Source organism: Prunus persica, chromosome G4 (genome assembly GCF_000346465.2).
Source record: "Prunus persica cultivar Lovell chromosome G4, Prunus_persica_NCBIv2, whole genome shotgun sequence".
NCBI lineage: Eukaryota > Viridiplantae > Streptophyta > Magnoliopsida > Rosales > Rosaceae > Prunus > Prunus persica.
The window spans coordinates 4,048,420-4,068,595 of NC_034012.1; the positions used below are offsets into that span (position 1 = coordinate 4,048,420).

The window sequence follows — 20,176 nt, forward strand, 5'->3', positions numbered from 1 at the left end:
GGGTCATGCTAGGGGAGATCAACTTTAGATACCAACTTTGTGTACCAACTCTCTACTAGAGTCTTGGACCCATTGTATTGGTGGGCTCCACCTCTATTAGAGAGTTGGTACACAAGTTGGTATCTAAAGTTGGTCTCCCTAGCATGACCCTTCTTATTATGTGGCCTGTAATCTCAAATAACTGGGTACCATCCATGCGTGCATGTTGTCACAATCTTATGTGTACAAGATGATATCAGCCGTCAAATTAATGCCTTCATTATGAGAGATTAATTAGGTGAGGAAGTATATTTTTACTCATCAATTTAATTTAATGTGTATTTTTAAGAAGTTTAATGACAGCAAAACAAAATTATCAAACGAAGAAGCGCCATGTGTTGTTGTGCTGTCTTCCTATGCTGACATGGCTTTGGCTATTTGCCTAGTTGACTTTCTTTATGCAATTGGATTTTGAGCTGTCACAAAGGCACAGAGAACTACGATTACTAGTGCTTCCAATCTTCTCAGTTAAGGATATTTATCCACATGGTTTTTCTAGGTCTTTCTTGAAGCCAAAGTGATGAGGGGCATACATGGTAAATCACATAATTAAATAAAGGTGACACCTCTAATAATTGAAGTGATTGCTCAATTATTAATTCAGCAGTATATCCAAATCTCACAAGTATTTAAAACCCCTTCATTTGGAACTTCTTCTACCAACCAAATTTAAAAACCACATTTCTCTGCTTCTTTACGCCCCACAAGCAATATCTCAAGTCCTTCTTCCACTTGCATCTCTTCTCTTCCACATAATAACATGGCCAAACTACCATCAACAAATCTTGTGCAAGATTCAATGAAACCCTACAAACCCAAAGAATATTACCCTGAAAAAGCCAAGGGCATATCCTTCTTGGCCTTTTTCTTCTCCACATGCATTTACATTTCCATCTTCTACATCTTCAACCTCTCTCTCTCCACTCTCTTCCACAACACCAAGTTCTGGTTTGCCATATCCAACACTCTCATCCTCATCATTGCAGCTGACTATGGCGCCTTCTCTTCCTCCAAAGATAATATACAAGACCAACATCTTTACCAAGAGTACATGATCCACCGCCAAGCTCGAAGTGTGTCCTCATTTGTTTCTCAATACCCTGAAATAGCTTTCAAGAAAAGCAGCTGTCCCAATAAGCAATCAGAGGTGGACGTGGACGACATGAAAGCAAAGAATGAAGAAGTGGCAGACACTCAAAATAAAGAAGTTGTCCAAGAAAAGAGTGTCGTCCACGTGTCGAAAGGCGATGATCAGAACAAAGGTTGCGGCAGAGAAAATGTTGCAGCAAAAACTTACCAGCGAAGTAAGTCTGAGAAAACAAAGACAAAGGGAGCTGTGATCGATGAGAGGAAGAAGGATATTTTGAAGAGGTCAGAGGATGAGAAGAAGTACGAGCCAAATACTGTTGAAGACAATGAATTTTCGGTCATGTCAGATGAAGAATTGAACAGGAGAATTGAAGAATTTATTCAGAGGTTTAACAAGCAGATTAGGCTTCAATCAGCAGCTACAAACTCCCACCAAGTCTAGAAGTTAATGTTCCATGCATATATGGAATATGAAAGAGAGTTCATCGCCCAAAAATTTTGTGTTTTTGTTTCAGCTCTCAATTAATTATGTAAATACTCTGGATTTCATGTTTAGTATGAATAGTTTTTGTATGCATGAATGTGTATTTTATTCTAAAACCTCCTTTTTTCTTCCAAATATATTGTCGTCTTGATGCATTTTAATTAATTAAGTAAATACTGTTTTGTTATTCTTAATTCATATTACAATGACACGTGAAAAAATTATCCTGTATATTATTACGCTATTAATTAAGAATAAAAAAAAATTAATATCCCCGTTGCATGAGGCTGCCAGAATATGAGTTCTGGGCTAAAATTGAATGGAACAGAAACTCGCCATCAAACCCCAATCAGTGATGTGATTTTAGTGGGGTCTCTTCCTTTTGCAATCTTCCACAATTCTTTCATAATCTATAGAGAACTCCCTTTTCTCTGATGTAATTTTCATTTAGCTTTTTTGATTACCGTAATTTAAGTAAACATATATATAAGATAATTGAAGACAAGCCACAAACATGGGTGATAATTATAAATATAAAATTTTGAACTTTGGTCGACAAATCAATCAAAATCTATAAAGGCCTAAAGCTACCTTTTTTTTTCGGACGAAGCCTAAAGCTGCGTTAAACCACAAACCAAAAAGAAGCTTAAAATAATTATCCTTTTTTTTTATAATACATTTTATAGATTCACCATGGAAGTAATTGACACGTAGCCTAGTGCCCAAATCTTCTAAGTAGTTTCAAGAATTTGATCAACACACCCATCATATATCGAAAGCCCATTTGACCCAAATTGAGCTTTAACTTTAAATGGATCTAACCCGGCCCATTGAACCAAAACATTTTTCTGAATTAATATTTTTTTCTTTTTAAAAAGGAAAATAAGCTCAAATATGAAAATTGTCCGCAAACGTTTCGTTGTGAAGCACATAGACAGCCTTACTTATCCCAAAAATAAAAAACAAAAATAAAAAATCAGTTAAAATACCCGGGAAAGAAAGGGGGAGAGAGAAAGAGAGATGGTGGTGTTGGGTTCTCTTAGCCAAATCAAGCCTTCTCCAATACCAACCAACTCTTCTTCTTCTTCCTCAAACCCTTCACAGAAGGGTCTTCTTCTCACAAGGAGAAGAGCCATAGTGCTTGGTCCAAGTGTTGTGGTAGCTTCTTTGCTCCATTTCTATAACCCCATTTCCCAACAACCTTCATCTCACCTTGCACTTGCTCAGCAGCAACAAGAAGATGAGCTTCAGCAAGAAGAGGACCGCTCTGTGCATCTCTTCCAGGTCTCTCGCTCTCTAAATTGACACATTTTTCATAGTTTTCTCTAAATTGAGAGCTATTTTTGAGGAGAATTGTTGATTTTACGCAGAGATTGCAATTGGGTAACAGAGAGGGCTGCATTATTTGTTACTCACATGATCTTGATCTCTTTACCTTTTCCTAATCTGTTACTTTTTTGCATCAATCTGCTGCTCAAAATTCATTTTTCTATAATGTGTGGGTTATGTGTTTGTAGGAAACGTCTCCATCAGTTGTTTTTATTAAAGACCTTGAAATAGACAAAAGCCTCAAGGCCTCTCCTGATGCCGTCTTCCTAAGTGAGGATGGAAATTCCAAAGTTGAAGGAACAGGTTCAGGCTTCATTTGGGATAAGTTCGGTCACATTGTAAGCATACCTATCTTCTGCTTCTCCATCTGAACTTAACTTTAGATTCTATGTGCAACAGAGTTATAGTAATTTGCATCTACTCCCAGATAATTAGATATAGTATTTTAGTTTATAAATCTTTACATCAATGGTACTGAAATTAGTCTATCCTTTGTCTCTCCAGGTCACAAATTACCACGTTGTGGCTAAATTGGCCACAGACCAAACCGGATTACAGCGTTGTAAGGTTTTGTCCTTTTTATTCGATTTAAAAGCCTTGTAATGGCTTTTTTTTGAACTTTTCTTTTGACTGATGTTGAATGTTTTAGTTTGGAGCTCAAGTCATTCGTCTGAATTTTCGAAGTTTCTTTCGTGTCTTTCTTTATAGGTTTATCTTGTAGATGCAAGAGGCAATGGTTTTTACAGTGAAGGCAAGATTGTTGGTGTGGATCCAGCCTATGATCTGGCTGTTCTTAAGGTATTTATTCTCTTGGTCGTCGCTCTTCTTAGTTCCTTATTGTTGTATGCTGATAACTTCCAGCCACTGTATCATAACCTACTAAAGACTTTTCGTATATGACTGGAACCACGTAATATGCATATGATACTGAGAAATCATTGTATTGATATCAATCTCATTTCTTAAAATCATGTAAACTAATGCACCATGTCCATATTCATTCATTATTTGCATAAAGAAGAGCAATTTGAAATAACGAACTTCCCATGCAAGATTTCAGTTTTCTCTCCTACTGCATTCATTAAACTATCAAGTACATGTGAGTGTCTTTATTTTGGCCATGAGGTGTTGGAGATTCTTAGCCTAATACCATGTGCAGGTTGATGTTGAAGGACATGAGTTAAAACCTGTTGTTCTTGGCACATCTAATGGTTTACATGTGGGTCAGAGCTGCTTTGCCATTGGGAATCCTTATGGATACGAGAACACTCTAACAATAGGGGTGACTTTTCTAATATCACTATCTACACTTCATTTTTAGGTGTTTTAATGTTTTGATCAATTTCGAATGATATTTCCTTATGTCGATAACAAGTGGGAGCAAAATCTCAAACTATTAGATGGTTTACATTTAACTAGTTTCCTTTCCTAATACTCAAAAAAAAAAAAAAATCTTAGTTTCTTTGTCGAATGTGTTATGGTCTGATGGGTACTTTGGATATTGCAGGTGGTCAGTGGATTAGGCAGGGAGATACCCTCACCAGATGGAAAGGCCATTAGAGGAGCTATTCAAACAGACGCTGCCATTAACTCTGGTAACATTTTCAATTTGCATAATATTCTAGCCTTTGCATAAACTTTCACTCATTTTCTTATAATGTCAAAGTTTTCAGCCTTATATATGTTAGAATTTCTGCAGGGAATTCAGGTGGGCCGTTGATTGATTCATATGGTCATATTATTGGAGTTAACACAGCAACTTTCACTCGCAAAGGTAAAGCATGCTCTTTCATTTGTATTCTCAAATGTTCCTCGAATGAGCTCTAAACTAGTTGGCAGCACCACAACAGGAGGAGATTTTGAATCCCAAGTTCTATTACCCTATTCAGAAGGCTGGAACTTGGAACCTAACAAAATTTTTAACCAGCAAAACATATCCGAACTACAAAACGTAGTCAAAGCTTCAAACATTTTCATGAAAACACTGGAAGCTAACTTACGGCTTTTAAATGCTTATATTTTCTCTCTATATTTTGCAGGAACAGGAGCATCATCTGGTGTTAACTTTGCAATACCAATCGACACTGTTGTGCGAACTGTACCGTACCTTATTGTATATGGAACACCGTACCGTGACAGGTTTTGATCGATTTACCGTTGTACCTAAAACATATTCCTCATATCCGATATGTCTCTTGGAAAAACAAGCTGTATAAATTTCATAGAACCCGATCCAATTTCTAAATGAATATTTATTTTGATGGATTGTGAAGAAACATACATGATAACCTCACACAAGATCTGGTTAACTTTTCCAATGCACCATGGTGCTGCCAAAATTTCCTTTGTCATGCTTTAACAGAAAACTATGTCATTTCCATATGAACTTCACCACATCATGCAGAAAACCTTTTAACCATAGTTGTACCATAACAAGAAAAGAAGTCTCTAAACCTATGATATCATCCCCTACTTGAAAAGTATTGTTCATGATTGTTCAAAAGCATCATACTGTGTTAAACCCAGAATTTAACTATGATGACAAGCAAGAATCATAACACTTGACTTTTGGCCGATATCTCAAATTCGAAGAATGCATGCCAATTTGGTCAAAAATTATAAAAGCACTATGTGGCAAACTAGTGATCCAGTAACTCCACCTGAACTCTTCGATGGACGAACATCTACGAAAGAAAAATCGAATTCATGGGTAGCCACACAATGCTCAGAAACAATCTGACATGAATGAAGCTTTATGAAAGCTAAAAACAACATAGGATTGCAAAACAGTTTTAACATTATTCATAAAATCAAACATACTCAAACACTTGTTCTAGATATCCCAATAGCAACAGGACCCTAATATGTCTAGTTTTCTTCCTAGAATGAAAGCAGAGACAATTGTTCTTCAACAGAGCAACCAACATGACAAGAGACACGGCAAGAAGAAGGGATAAGAATGAGACCGAGGAACCGCTGCTCCATCGGAGAAGGCGAAGACCGCCGCGTGCTACGATACTCCACTGCATCTTGAAGAATGATGTTTCCTTGTTTGTCAATGCAGTGAAAATTTCCCAAGAAAAACCGCCCATCTCTTATCCCCACTAGCATCCGCCGAAACAGCAATTTCCTTGCCCGGTTCACAGCCTCCGACTCGTCTGGCCCCTTCGGGTTCGACCCATCGGAGCTCGCCGCCTGAACCAGTGTCTCCGCCGCTTCTTGTTCCATGTTCGTAGCGCGTTTGCGTTTGAGTTCGCAGATGCTTGATGAAATTCGTAATAAGCCCAGAGCCCAGATAGATGATCTTTTTAGTTTTGTGCCCAAATAGTATAAAACTCGAAGTAAAAAGAAAAGGGGAGACTTTGGAAAAGCCCAAAGGAGAGAGAAAATTTTTAAAACAAGCAAAAATGGACAAAATTGCCCTTATTTATTTTTTGATTTCNTAAGAAATCCTTTACATTTGCATGTCTTTGGTTTGAAAGTTGAGAGGTTATTCTGTCTTTTTTCAAAAAGCTTTGGCTTTTCCCAAAAGTGAAAGTTTTTTTATGGGTAAAATCTAAATTTACTAAATAAAAAGACAATCTTACTGTTGAACTGAAAATACTAAAGTACCCATATGTTGGCTATCCCTGTGGGGGTTAATCTTTGGATTGGAAAATACTAACTTCCTAGAAACTTATGTATTTGTCAATGAGTATCACATGTGTGAAGAAGTTTTTCTTTTTGTGTTTTTGATGAATTATTTTTGCACATTTGTCAAACTCTGATTTGCAATTACTAGAAATATGATATGATATATGTGTGGAAGTTTTTCTTTTTGCGTTTTTGAAAAATTATTTTTATGCATTTATCAAATTGTGATTTGCAATAATGAAGAATATCTTCTTTCATAGAATTATTTTATAAAAACGAATCTCTAAGTAAAGAATTATTTTTGCTCAAAATAGAAAATTGATTTGAAGGGAATTATTTTTTTAATAATTATCAAAAAGGAAATTTTAAAGGAGCAACTTGATGGCAAAGCCGTCTAAAGATGACGCACTCCGTCATCAGAACCATCTAATCTAACCGTTCCTTTCCTACTCTTACGTCAAATATTAATTAGAGGAAATAAAAAGCAAAAACAAAGAAACAAAAAAACCTAAGGAATCTAAAACTCAACTACTTCAAGAATCCAAAAGGCTTCAGAGGCCTCTACCTCTGTCTTGGGCAAACTTATCTGATTATAAGGTACGTTTTTCGACTAGGGTTTGGGTTTACCATTGGATTAGCCGCTTCATCATCTACTTCTGATTTCCTTGGAAGGTTTTTCCTTTTTCTCTGTAAAAATACCCCTACTTTAAAAATGGAAGACGACCCAAATTATTATTTTTTCTTATGGTGCACAGAAGGCCAAGGGGGATTGGGAGATTCACACTCTGACATTGGTTGTGGGATAAATTCACATTAACCACTGCAGCTAGAAAACCCCCCACGAATGAATGAAAATCAATCTTGTTCTTACTTGCCTTGCCACTATTGTTGTATGGTAATTAGTGGTCTTCAATTAGTTATAGGAGAGTGCTGAAGTTTGTTTTGTGTTGTGGTTTCAGGAGGAAAATCCATTGAGAGGAATAATGGGTGAAACGGGTAAGCGTTATCGTTCTCAGAGAGACCATGATGGGGGCAACAAGAACCAAAAGAGGCGTTTTAATGACAGAGAGGAAAAGGGTAGTGATGAAATGGTTGTTTATAGGATTCTATGCCCTGATGGGGTTATTGGAAGTGTTATTGGTAAGAGTGGGAAAGTGATAAATACAATAAGGCAAGATACTAGAGCGAAAATCAAGGTTGTGGATCCGTTTCCAGGTGCTAAAGATAGGGTTATAAATATATACAGCTATGTTAAGGATAAGGAAGAAGTCGAAGTTGATGATGAGTTTAGTGATAGGGAACCTCTGTGTGCTGCCCAGGATGCTCTTCTTAGAGTTCATACTGCCATTTCAAATGCATTGGCTTCTGTTGGAGATTCTGACAAGAAACGGAGGGATAGTAGGGAAGACTGTCAAATTCTTGTTCCTTCTAGCCAGTCTGCAAATATAATAGGTAAGGCTGGTTCGACTATAAAGAAACTGAGAAGCAAGACAAGGACCAACATTAAGATTGTTGCAAAAGATGCCACTGACCCAACACATTCATGCGCTATGGACTTTGACAATTTTCTTATGGTTAGTATTTGTTATTAAATAAGAATAATTCCTGCATGTTTCAGTTTTGCTTTTGATTTTGGTCATAAAAACATTTAGGAATATGGCTTTTACAATTTTGGTGTTGCTTTTGAAAGTAGGCATTTCCATTCGAATGTTGGTTGTCGATACAGTACCTCTTTAGTTCTGGGCCATATTCGTTGTTTCTTGCCTTGGATATGGCTCTTTTCCCGAATCGTGATCATTTTTTCTTCTTTTGTTCATGAAATACATTTATTGGATACCGGAGAATGAACAGTCTATAGTGTGCATAGAATGAACAGCCTCTAGGGACTCTACAGCATGTAGAGAAATTGTGTAGTTTGAACATTTTACTTTGAAGATCCTTAATAGTTGTGTTAAATGGACCTTCTTTGTGCATAGAATGTAATAGATGTGAGATTGTGAAGGTGACAATGTCTCGCATTGGAAAGCTGAGAAACCTAGCAAGGGCTTATAAGGTGTTGGCTACTCCCCCCATTGCCAATTGGTTTTGGGGTGGAACCTCAACTTTCAAATGTGGGACATTGTCACCTTCACATTCTCACAATAGATTCGTTATTTTATACTTGTCAAATTTCTCTAGAGGTTTCACTTTCCTGTTTAGTTAACTTCTTATTTGGTAATGTTTTTGTGTTAAGAGTTCCTTTCCCTTTGTAAACAGATAAATGGAGAATCCGAAGCAGTGAAAAGAGCATTGTTTGCAGTCTCTGCAATTATGTACAAGTTTGCTCCGAGGGAAGAGATTCCTCTTGAGACATCAGTACCAGAAGCCCCTCCAAGCATAATTATCCCATCAGATGTCTCTATTTATCAACCAGGTGGACTATATCAAAGTGCAGATCCTATCGTCCCTTCTAGATCTGTACCTCCAATTATAGGTGCTACACATGTTCAAGATCTTCAGGGTTACGCGGATGCAGGAAATACATGGCCCATATATTCATCTGCCCTTCCTTTAGTTTCTGGTTTCAGTGTTGCCTCCCGATCTGAGGAGTTAGTTGTGCGAGTACTGTGTCCTTTTGACAAAATTGGTCGTGTAATTGGCAAGGGTGGGGGCACAATTAAAATCATTAGGCAGGCAAGTGGCGCTCGTGTCGAGGTTGATGATACCAAGGACCGTGATGAGTGTATAATTACTGTTGCCGCAACAGAGGTATGACCGTGACGAGTGTATTATTACTATTGTTGCAATAGCGGTATGACTATGATGGCATGATGACAAGGACGGGTATACTCATCCTTTTATGTTTTGGTAGACGTTATAAAGTACAAAAGTTAGGGAGAGTACTGTATAAATCCATTTGCCACTAAATTCAGTATTTTGCGTATGCTAGATGTACTACTGATGCGTTTGCACAGTATAAGACAAAATTACTTTTCGTCCTGGAAGTTCTATCAAATCCAATATTTTACTTCCTTAAGCTGTGGGTTTATGCAGATGTTGGCAATGCCAAGATCTTTTTTGTGAGCATGTGCTCTTATTTATTTACTGTTATGATGTCAAAAATGGATTTGGTTCTGAGAAAGACTCATTCTTATCCATTCCTCTGCATTTAACATTAATGCTGGATTTGTCACTAAAATTTCATGATCAACATTGTGCTGGGTGATTAAGTTGTGAATCATCTTGACTAGCATTATCCATAGGACACACATCTGTGCTTGGTATTCATGTTCTAGTACATGTTGATCATGTTGGGTTTATTGTTTGGCAGTCGCCCGATGATCTGAAATCCATGGCAGTTGAAGCTGTTCTTTTGCTGCAAGGGAAGATAAATGACGAAGATGATGACTCTGTTTCTATTCGACTTCTTGTTCCATCTAAAGTTATTGGTTGTATTATTGGAAAAAGTGGTTCAATTATAAATGAAATCCGAAAGAGAACAAAAGCTGACGTCCGTATTTCAAAAGCTGATAAGCCTAAATGTGCTGATGCTAATGACGAACTTGTTGAGGTTGGTTTTAAATAAATACGTCTCAGCTGTGCACATTCGTAGAAATTTTGTGTATCTCCAACTCCACTATGTCTTTCTTTTTTTCTTGATTCTGATTAATTGATTGATACCTGCAAAACGAAATAAGACCTAATTTTGCACCCGTTCTTGTTTTTGGAGGTTCAATGGTCGACTTCGGTCAGAAGCATTCTTCCTTGAGCTTTATGGTTCACTTTTTTTTTGTTGATCGCCTCTTTATTATTATTATTATTAATTTTTTTTTCCTAATTTAGGTGGCAGGTGAACCCAGTAGTTTGAGGGATGCACTTATTCAGATTGTTCTGAGGCTCCGGGACGATGTCTTAAAGGATAGAGATGGTGGTCATAACCCCTCTGGTGGTGCTGAATCCCTGTACTCCGGTGGCAGTGGCCTCTCAATCCCATCTGTCCTGCCTTCTGTCCCCCCAGTTACTTCATTGGGTTATGATCAGAGGGCTGAAAGTGGAAGTGGCTTGGGCATGCATTCTTCTGGTAGCCTCTATGGATATGGATCTATGTCGGTATGTCAATTTTAGTAATTTATTTTGGAATTGAATAAATATCGTAAATAAATCTGTGATAGTTCTTATTTGATTTTTCTATTTTAGATGGGAGAAAATGGCTATGGATCCATGTCGTCTTATTCATCCAAGTTATATGGAGGGTCAGCGTATTAAGTTTTTTTCTATCTTCTTGTGAAGCTTGTCTTTTTCGGTTTCTATTCTAGCACCCTTACACTACTTTTCAATAACATGCCTCTATGCAGGTTGCCACCCCCTTCAACACTTGAGATGTTAGTTCCTGCTAATGCAGTTGGTAAGGTGCTGGGCAAAGGAGGGGCAAATATAGCCAATATTCGGAAGGTGAGAGAATCTTTCCATTTTAGGATCTACATTTACTGGTTGTTTATTGTTTGGAGATGGAGCAACATGGAAACTCTAGGTTGTTTCTACCTGAACATATTCAGTATGCGTCTTTGATGTCATTCCCATGTATATTTGTTTCTACTACAGATATCAGGTGCAATGATAGAGATCTCTGACTCCAAATCTTCCCGGGGTGATCGTATTGCTCATATATCTGGCACACCTGAACAGAAGCGTACGGCAGAGAACTTGATTCAGGCGTTTATAATGGCCCCCTAACTTCCTAGAGTGCTTCTTGCTGTTTAAAGGTGAATAGTCCTTTAAGCTAATATATGTCTGGTGTGTACAGCAGAGAATCTTGGGCGTTTCTCTTCCTATCCTAGTCCTTTAGGTTTGGTTTTGGAGAAGGCTTCTTTTCTAGGCTTATTCAACTTGACCTCTTCCTGATTTTCCCACTAAAGCGGGTATTGAGACTGAGCCAGAGGATTCACTGCAGGGTTTATGCTTAGGCATGTAGCCTTCTGTCTGTCGCCGAGTCTATTCTTAATCTACAATATTAGTTCCTTTCTTTCCTGTCACATCACTTCATCTGGTCTTATCTTCGCTAATATAAAGTTCATCTAATTTTTCGGTATTGTCACACCCTATATTCTATAATTTCATGTTCTTGCCAGTTTCAGTAATGACCATGATTGTCGATCTTATTATATATGCATGTTATTTCTCTGGCCATTCAACTCTTGCTCTCAGCATCTTCTCAATCAATTGTGCAAGTGAAATGCTATTGGCAATGATCTCTTCTTTTTGCTGTTCTGCGTAATTTAGATGCATACTGCAGCTTAAACAGAGAGGAACCGCTTTCTGCAATTAGATAAACCCAAGGGAATCTTTTTCCTTCTTTATTCTCTATCTTCTGTCTTCATCTCGGGCATGTGAAACATCTTCACAGAATCAAATTTCCGAAATCACTGTACATGTGAAATACTAATTGATCTCTTGGCTTGTTTTGCCGCCATCCTCACGACAAGTATAGTAAATCTCTCAACATTTCTCTAACATTAATCAGTGTGCCCTGCACATTGAAATCTTTTGCTTCATAAGATCGTTGGATAAATCAATATTCACAATTATGGAGCTGTCTTTTTGACAGCGTGACTTCATATTGTCCTCTTGATCGCAATAGTTTTGACCAGCTATAGGATTTTATTTTTGCCATCAGAATCTGATCCATGAGTGAACTACTGTGCTTCCAGAGCTACTCAGTTTCTCTTTTCACAAATTCAACTAAGCTAGGTATTCAATATTACTAATTGCAAGAAACGGATTATCTGCATTAATGATATCAGCACATTCTCTCAACCCGTGATATCTCCTCATAGGTCAAACTGCTAGCATATTGAGATGCCATCTAGTTCTGGTGGAGATTGAGTTACCATATTCCAGTTCTAGTTGTCCATTTCGGGGTCAAATTTTTGTCTGCAAATGTGGCCTGACTGTTGTAGTATTACTGTTTAGCGATGATGCTCCCCTAGAACCCGCATGCTATTTGACATAATGCCATTCGGATCATGTCTAGATGGTTGTTGTAGTGGTTTGGCACTAATTGTTTACAGTGCTGAAACTTCTTGCTTCAGATATAGATAGATATAGGTTGTACAGAACTGTAGAATTTTAGATCAGTTTCTTTACACTAGCTATAAAGAGGATGTATCACCAAACCCGTGAAACTCAAATTCATTCCCTTCATATCAATCACAATGAAAAGCTCGTAGGTTGTTGAGATAATAGGACGTATCAACAAGCCACTTGAAATTCAATTTCTTTCCTTCATATTAGTCCCAATGGAAAGTTCATATGGGTGTTCATATTGGCTCATAGGTACTTAAGACCGTCTTTTTCAAGGTCTAGTTACTTCAGCTCCATTTCGACTTTAAGATTGTTGTCAAGCCACTCTCCTCAAACAGACCTTGTACTCTCTTGTATTTTGACTTCAAGTGCATTTCTAGTGTTTAGAGTGGAAGTCTAGAAATCCAATTAAGATGGTGTTTCACTGTTGGTGGGGGTTTGTGTTGAATCAGTCGTATATACGGTACATGTGGCCGCATTTTACAGGCCATTGATTGTATGAAACTGAAACCACTGTAAGGGGGGATCAGTTTGGGAAGGGGATGCCAAATGTGGCAACACTGAATAACTTGTATATTTGTCTGTACTGTGAAAGATTTTGTAAGTAATGTACTAAGAAAACGAGTTTGCAGGTTTATGACCTTTTTCTTAATAAAGAGTCCAGAAAGTATTTACTTTCAACTTTGGCAAGTGCTAGATTGAGGCTTGATTATTGATTGTGAATTTTCGATCAAAGATGCTTTGTTTTGCAGCTAGCTTACATATGATAAAGAGAACTCGGGAACTTAATCCAGAATTAGAAGAAGAAAAGAAAGAAAATTAAAACTCCATTGCACTCAAAGAAAAAAGGGCCGGGGATAGAGAAATTAGGGAAAACGTGAGTGGAAAAACATATCATACTGACTTGCAATCAGCCAAAGTCGTCAATACCACAACATTGAGTGCCGCGACTTCTCTTATATTTTTTTCTTATTGAATTCGAGACGTATCATATTTTTGTATTTTTTGCCAAAGTAAGGAAGAGAAGGGGGGAAGTTCACACAAAAAGATACTATAGGGACTTAAACCGAAGATCACTTAAGAGCACGTCAGAAGTCTGAGCCAATTCAACTAATATCCCGATTCCCCATTGATTAAGACCTAAATTTCAAAAGGGTACCTTTATCCTATGGATTCATACGTGTAATCCACTTGATTAGATAACTTATCAAAATAAGCCAAGGAATTATCAAATGACACGTCAAAAGTAATGTTATAAACAAAGCTATGAAAAAATAATTAATTCTTCACCATATCTTAAGTGACATGTTGTCTAAATGTATGTACTTCCTTTTAAAGGATAAAATTGGTCTCCTACTTCATATACCTCTGCTTATCCATAAGAAAACACAAATCAAACATTCTATGTGAATTTAGAGAGCATTAAATCCGCGTTCAAGCAATATGTTTCACTTGATTATATGTTTGGGCACATTCAGAACATTATTTAATCATAATAAATAAGAAATTATCATATCATCATATGTGGTATTAGTTCTAAAAATAATAGTGATTTCCCCTACTTCATATCATTATATGTGCGTATTTTTTTTTTTAAAAAAAATTATACAAGAGTAGGAGTAGTTTGAAAATACTACTCTTAATCGCTTGAGCTAAGTGAAAATGAAAATATTGGATAGATACATGTGACGTGGCACTATTATTTAGAAGGCGTATCACTGCGTCGTATAGCGACAGTTATGCCAAACCCGAACAAACATGTTCGTCATTATCGTCGTCTTCCATTCTGACAAGTAGCAAATTTACCCAGAAAAAAGGGCGGGTTGAACATCTCATTCTTCCAAAATCACATCCAGGAAAGTTTGGTAGTTAGGAAACTAATCACAAGAATCTAGAGGCCCAGAGCATCTCAACCATCCATCATCAATGGCGAGCAGGAGGCCTCTGCAGAGTGTGCTGAGCAACTTGAGCTCGAACAGAGTGATCTGGAGTGGAAGGAGGAGCTTCGGTGCTATTCCTCAAGCTACTCTTCCTTCGTCTTCCCAGGAACTCATCAGCTTTGAATATGAACACAGCGCCCACAAGTCAGTTCTTTATCTTTTTCCTCCTGATCTTCGGTTCTCGTTCAAAAATTTCTCTTCTTTTTTTTTTTTTTTTCTGTCACTTAAGTTGTTCTTCATTTTGCAATCTGGGTTTTGCTTGTTTTCATCTAATTCCCTCTTTGTGGATTTTGGATGTGTGCCTGATGGGTTTTTTTTGTTTTTTCTTCGTGTCTTGAGCTCGGTGTGATTGAATTCTGTGTCTTTTTTCTACTTTTGGACCCTTTGTTGATTGATCCGAGTGAAATTTTCATTTTTTTTCTTTTCTGGAGTACCATTAATTCTGATAATCACGGGAAAACTATATAAAATGAGGATATTGGTATGGGATGGTTATGGCAAGGTCCGGCCTCCTCCGTGGAAAAGGTGTTCTGGAGCTCCCTTGCTCCTTCTAAGTTTTTGCCTTGATGGTTTACACGTGTTAAATTCTTTGCTTGGAGTAATTTACAGAGTTTCAGTGATATCGTTTTGACAAACTTTCCTGGTGCAATTTGCAGTTACCACCCAATTCCCGTCGTATTCTCTCAAGCAAGGGGGTCATCTATATGGGATCCAGAGGGAAACAGATATCTGGACTTTCTTTCAGCTTACTCTGCTGTTAATCAGGTATAGAAAGTTTGTAAATATGTTACAACACTCGTGCTTGCCGCGTGCACATACTCACACATACATTTTGCATACATATTTGTAACTAGCCTATGAGTGGAACTGCTCATACATATTCATTTTGACAGTGGCTTTTTTCTTTAAATCTGAGTAAATGTAAAGCCAGTGAAGAAGCTTGTTCACATAAGAAACTCCAATTTTTAAGATGTTTTTCTATTATTTGATTGAGCATCCTGCTGTAGGGACATTGTCATCCAAAGATCATGAAGGCATTACAAGAACAGGCAGAAAGGCTCACTCTTAGTTCTCGAGCTTTCTATAATGATAGATTTCCACGATTTGCTGAGTATCTAACCAGCATGCTGGGATATGACATGGTGCTGCCTATGAACACTGGTGCTGAAGCGGTGGAAACAGCTTTAAAGTTGGCGAGGAAATGGGGTTATGAGAAGAAAAAAATTCCAAAAAATGAGGTAGAACTCAAGGAGACTATCTATCTTTTGACATAGATTTTATTTGTTTTGGCTTACCTTTATATCTTCAAGTTTTTCTAGACAGGGGCACAGAGAAATGTTTCCTGAAGTCGGTTCACTGACCAGAGTAGTTCTTATTGTCTGCACCCACTGTAGAGAAAATAACCACAGGCAAATCTATTAATTTAGGGAACTAGATCACCCTCAAGTTAGAACACTTTATATTATAGCTGGCTTGATTGTTTCTCTTAGAACTGTGCCTTTCTAATTTGGTAACCTGCACATTACAAGAATAAGGGTACTAAGGTTATTGTCTCACATATGTCCCTAATTCAACTGAGCCATACACAGGCTATTATTGTCTCGTGTTGTGGCTGCTTCCATGGTCGTACATTGGCAGTCATCTCCATGAGCTGTGACAACGACGCAACCCGAGGTTTTGGACCCTTATTGCCTGGACATCTTAAAACTGATTTTGGTGATGCAGTTGGCCTTGAAAAGATTTTTGAAGGTTTGGATACTTTTTTTTTCTTCCTGTTTAATAGTTTCTGGTGCTTGTTTGATATGTAATTCATCCTTCGACTAAACAAGATAACATCTGTGTAAAATCATCATATGGTTCGCACCTTTTTTTATATTTATCTGGATTGCCGCAACACTACCAGATTTGTGTACTAAAATTGAACTGACAAATTTCTCTGTTTTTGGGTGCAGAGTATGGAGATAGAATAGCTGGATTTCTCTTTGAACCCATTCAAGGAGAGGCTGGGGTATGTTTTTTTTGGAATTTCAATATCGGATTGATTTAGGATGTTCCAAAGGAATGCCATCAACTTAGACTTGTTGCATGCAGGATTCTACCATGTGTTCTAAAGCATAAAACTCAAGAAATGACCGAGTCGTTCAATTTGTTTTACATAATTATTCCCACCTTCAGTCAATTGTTTTGAGAAAATTGTCTGTTGTGTGATCACAGGTTATAATTCCTCCAGATGGTTATCTGAAATCTGTCAGAGAGCTGTGCTCAAAATATAATATTTTAATGATTGCTGATGAAATACAATCTGGTTTAGCACGGTCAGGGAAAATGCTGGCTTGTGATTGGGAGGAAGTTCGCCCAGATGTAGTGGTGAGTATCTTTAAGTATTGATAATTTTTTTTGACTGCTGATATAGACATACCAATATTATTTCTCATATTTTATTTTGAAGTCACCTAGCTCTAAACACATATTTCTTCTTTATCCAAACCTTTGACAATACGTTAAAATGCAGAAGCTATTTAGTCTTCATGATTCACAATTATACCTCTTCTTCTTTTTTCTTGTAGTCCAGTTTTTCTCCACACTGCGAGACACTGGTTTATAATTATGCTAGATATGTTTCATACTTATAAGACTTTATGGGTTTTATTCAGATACTAGGAAAAGCATTGGGCGGTGGAGTGATACCTGTAAGTGCGGTGCTCGCAGACAAAGACGTAATGCTTTGTATCCAACCTGGAGAGCATGGAAGGTTTGCTTTTATAACTGCTTTCATTTATAGATATTTCCTTAATCCACTTACCATATTAAATTCTGTAGATGTATTTCTGGACACTAATTTTTTGACTCGAAAGGTGTTTACCAGGACTGATCTCCTGATCTTTAATAGTATCCATTGTTATGCAGTAAGCTTCTTTTAAAAAAGAAAAAAACATATGACATAGCAGAAGCTTTCCATTCCCCCTGTGCTAGTATATCTGGTTCAAATGGATACGGAAAGAATTACTGCCCTTGGCTGTGTCCAGAAGATGGTTGGAATAGGAATGCCCCTCAGTTGGTCCATTTGTTCCACAGGGTTCAAAAGAGTACAAACTTTTAGGAAAACCTCACTTGTATAAGAGTTCTAGTTTACAATGTTACACCTATTTGGGTATTCAGCGTTGTAGTTTATGGGAGATCTTCCATCTTAACCTCAGTCAGAGGGATGGTGAGATGTTGATAGTCTATTTTGCACTTGCTTGCCTTCATTTCGGTTTTATTATAATAGAGCTCACCCTGCTATTATTTGGAATTATTTGCAGTACTTTTGGGGGTAATCCGTTGGCCAGTGCAGTTGCTGTTGCCTCACTTGATGTAATCAGAGATGAGAGACTTGCTGAAAGGTATTACATATGTAGCGTGATGTTTTTAAGTATTGAGATAACTGAAAACAAAAGCTGGAAAGTGACTAACGAAGTCTTGCTGAAATATTTTATTTTTGGCCATGTATATTATCAGGTAGTGGAGAACTAAAATATGGAGAATGCATTATCTATTTATATAATCAAAATCTGTTGCTCAAGTTCACAGAGAGATTTTGGCATGCCAATCTATGAATGTGATAGTGTTCCGTGGTGATCCTTGAGGGTGTTTCTTCTATCCTCTACTCCTAGATTTTATATTTGGGGATTTATATTCAGTTGACCGATTAAGGAATAAATATGTAATTATCCTGCATTCAATCCTAGCTAGTTATATCAAATTTTCTACAGAAATTGATTTGGTAAATTTCTTTTCATCAGTCATGTTTTGAGAGGTGATACATAATGTTTTCTGATGCATCAGTGGCTTTAAGTTTTTCTTTTCTGAACTCAAGTTTGAAGAACTTAGCATCAAGATCAATCTTTAATGTTCAGATTGCAGTCAGGCTGCAACCAATATCATTTGCAGTCAAGCTGCAGTTAACATGATAAATAATAAGAATACTTCCTGAAATAACATAGGTCCATACATTAATTTTGGTAATGTTATGCGTATTCCTCCTCCCTCCCCCATACTCAAATTTTTTCTTCCTCCGTGCTTTTCTCAAAGTGTATATTGTCTTCTTTTACACACACATAACCTGTGCATGAGTCTAGTCATTATAAAATTGTCATAGAAATTATGTTTCTTGATGTTCAACTATCCTACAGATCCGCCCAAATGGGACAAGAGCTTAGGAATCAGTTACTCCAGATTCAGCAGCAATACCCAAACTACATAAAGGAAGTTCGAGGAAGAGGTTTGTTCAATGCTGTGGAGCTCAATAGCAAGAATTTGTTCCCCGTTTCTGCTTATGATATCTGCCTAAAGTTGAAGGAGAGAGGAATTCTTGCCAAGCCAACACATGATACGATTATCCGATTGACTCCTCCACTCTCCATGAGGTAAATGCAGATGTTGATGATAAATCATGTTTTAATCTCATTGAAACTAAGAACCTGACAAGCATAACTATGGTCTGGAGGTACCTTTTCCTGCACTCTGTTTACCTTTATATCAGTGGAAAAGGGATTAATGATGGGGGGTTTTGGATGCTCTATGATGAACACAGGTTATCCTAGAATAAATTTGTATCATATTTTCTTACATATATCTATATGTTTGGTTGATGTTTATATGTATGTGTGTGCAAAAAAGATCAAGTGCGTGCATGTCCGCATGCAAAATGTGAGAGGCTGGGCTACTGGCCATGTATTTCTTAAATGAGTGAATAGTTCAGTTGCGATTCCTAAAGTAGTCTGCTTAAGAGATGAGTCCCTAGTTCATTACCTATAGTTTACAAGCTACACTACTCCGGTAACTAGATTTAGCATTGGCAAATGCTGAAATCAACCAGGTAGGCTTTTTAGTATTATTCTACAGTTATGTCGAACCATCCTTAGTAAGTTCTATTTTCTGATATTGAAACCTGAAGTAACCCCCCAAGTTTACCATATAAGATTTCATGTATGCTAACATGAATTCCATTTCCTCTCTATTCGTTTGTGTCATTTCTATTTTCTTACAATCTACAAGTCAATATGTTGAGTAATATCTTTCGCGCGCCAACATAAATGACAACTTGTGTACCTTCATTTTTTCGTTTGTCAGTATTTACCTTCAGTTTAAATACTTGATTATGTTCCAATCATATAACTTTATGCACTATTTTTCAGTTTGGAGGAGCTCCAAGAAGGATCAAAGGCACTTTCTGATGTTCTGGAACTTGATCTACCAAAGATGCAGAAGGAAAAACCAAAAAACATCTCTTTGGATGCTTCTAACATATGTGACCGTTGTGGTCGAGACTTATAGGATAAGTAACAATCTTTGAATCATATATCCTTGTGAATCCTGGGAAATTTCCATTTTTTTTCTTTTCGAACTTATTCTCTGTTTCAATAAATTATTATTTGTCCCAATACCTTACACTGTATGGATGGATGAATAAATGTAAAGGAAATATCATAGGTCTAAGTTCATCACATTCACTGTTAGAGTTTCTGGTTTTTATTTTCTATTTTATCTAGTTGAGTTTTAAAATGCACAACAAACTATGTTACACAGATGCATTTAGTTTAATGTTGTCAATTTAATGTTA

The 20,176-nt window shown here is 37.1% G+C and overlaps 5 protein-coding genes across 6 annotated transcripts; 4 read left to right on the forward strand and 1 right to left on the reverse strand.

The window, feature by feature from the left end:
* LOC18779804 lies at nucleotides 687–1,777 on the forward strand. The gene has a single exon (XM_007212438.2). It carries the CDS (start codon nucleotides 800–802, stop codon nucleotides 1,568–1,570), a length of 771 nt encoding a protein of 256 aa, XP_007212500.2. The 5' UTR covers nucleotides 687–799; the 3' UTR covers nucleotides 1,571–1,777.
* On the forward strand, nucleotides 2,467–5,221 carry LOC18779250 (protease Do-like 5, chloroplastic). The gene is made up of 8 exons (XM_007211579.2): nucleotides 2,467–2,896; nucleotides 3,130–3,279; nucleotides 3,446–3,508; nucleotides 3,650–3,739; nucleotides 4,101–4,223; nucleotides 4,449–4,536; nucleotides 4,641–4,715; nucleotides 4,981–5,221. The coding sequence occupies exons 1-8, from the start codon at nucleotides 2,633–2,635 to the stop codon at nucleotides 5,085–5,087; spliced, it is 960 nt and encodes a 319-aa protein (XP_007211641.1). The 5' UTR covers nucleotides 2,467–2,632; the 3' UTR covers nucleotides 5,088–5,221.
* Nucleotides 5,617–6,261, reverse strand: LOC18778430. Its single transcript, XM_007213922.2, has one exon. The coding sequence runs from the start codon at nucleotides 6,167–6,169 to the stop codon at nucleotides 5,822–5,824; it is 348 nt and encodes a 115-aa protein (XP_007213984.1). The 5' UTR covers nucleotides 6,170–6,261; the 3' UTR covers nucleotides 5,617–5,821.
* On the forward strand, nucleotides 7,059–13,311 carry LOC18780715 (KH domain-containing protein At4g18375). Of its 2 annotated transcripts, none has more exons than XM_020561877.1 (8): nucleotides 7,059–7,171; nucleotides 7,534–8,148; nucleotides 8,831–9,322; nucleotides 9,885–10,124; nucleotides 10,397–10,663; nucleotides 10,751–10,806; nucleotides 10,909–11,005; nucleotides 11,156–13,311. In XM_020561877.1, the coding sequence occupies exons 2-8, from the start codon at nucleotides 7,558–7,560 to the stop codon at nucleotides 11,285–11,287; spliced, it is 1,875 nt and encodes a 624-aa protein (XP_020417466.1). In that variant the 5' UTR covers nucleotides 7,059–7,171; nucleotides 7,534–7,557; the 3' UTR covers nucleotides 11,288–13,311. The 2 variants fall into 2 exon arrangements, with proteins under 2 accessions (XP_020417466.1, XP_007211344.1); XM_007211282.2 differs by having other exon boundaries at nucleotides 7,162–7,246; nucleotides 11,156–11,691.
* Nucleotides 14,348–20,176, forward strand: LOC18778148 (ornithine aminotransferase, mitochondrial). Its single transcript, XM_007213952.2, has 10 exons — nucleotides 14,348–14,718; nucleotides 15,231–15,339; nucleotides 15,582–15,812; nucleotides 16,164–16,323; nucleotides 16,527–16,582; nucleotides 16,789–16,941; nucleotides 17,229–17,326; nucleotides 17,877–17,957; nucleotides 18,747–18,980; nucleotides 19,752–20,176. Exons 1-10 carry the CDS (start codon nucleotides 14,561–14,563, stop codon nucleotides 19,888–19,890), a joined length of 1,419 nt encoding a protein of 472 aa, XP_007214014.1. The 5' UTR covers nucleotides 14,348–14,560; the 3' UTR covers nucleotides 19,891–20,176.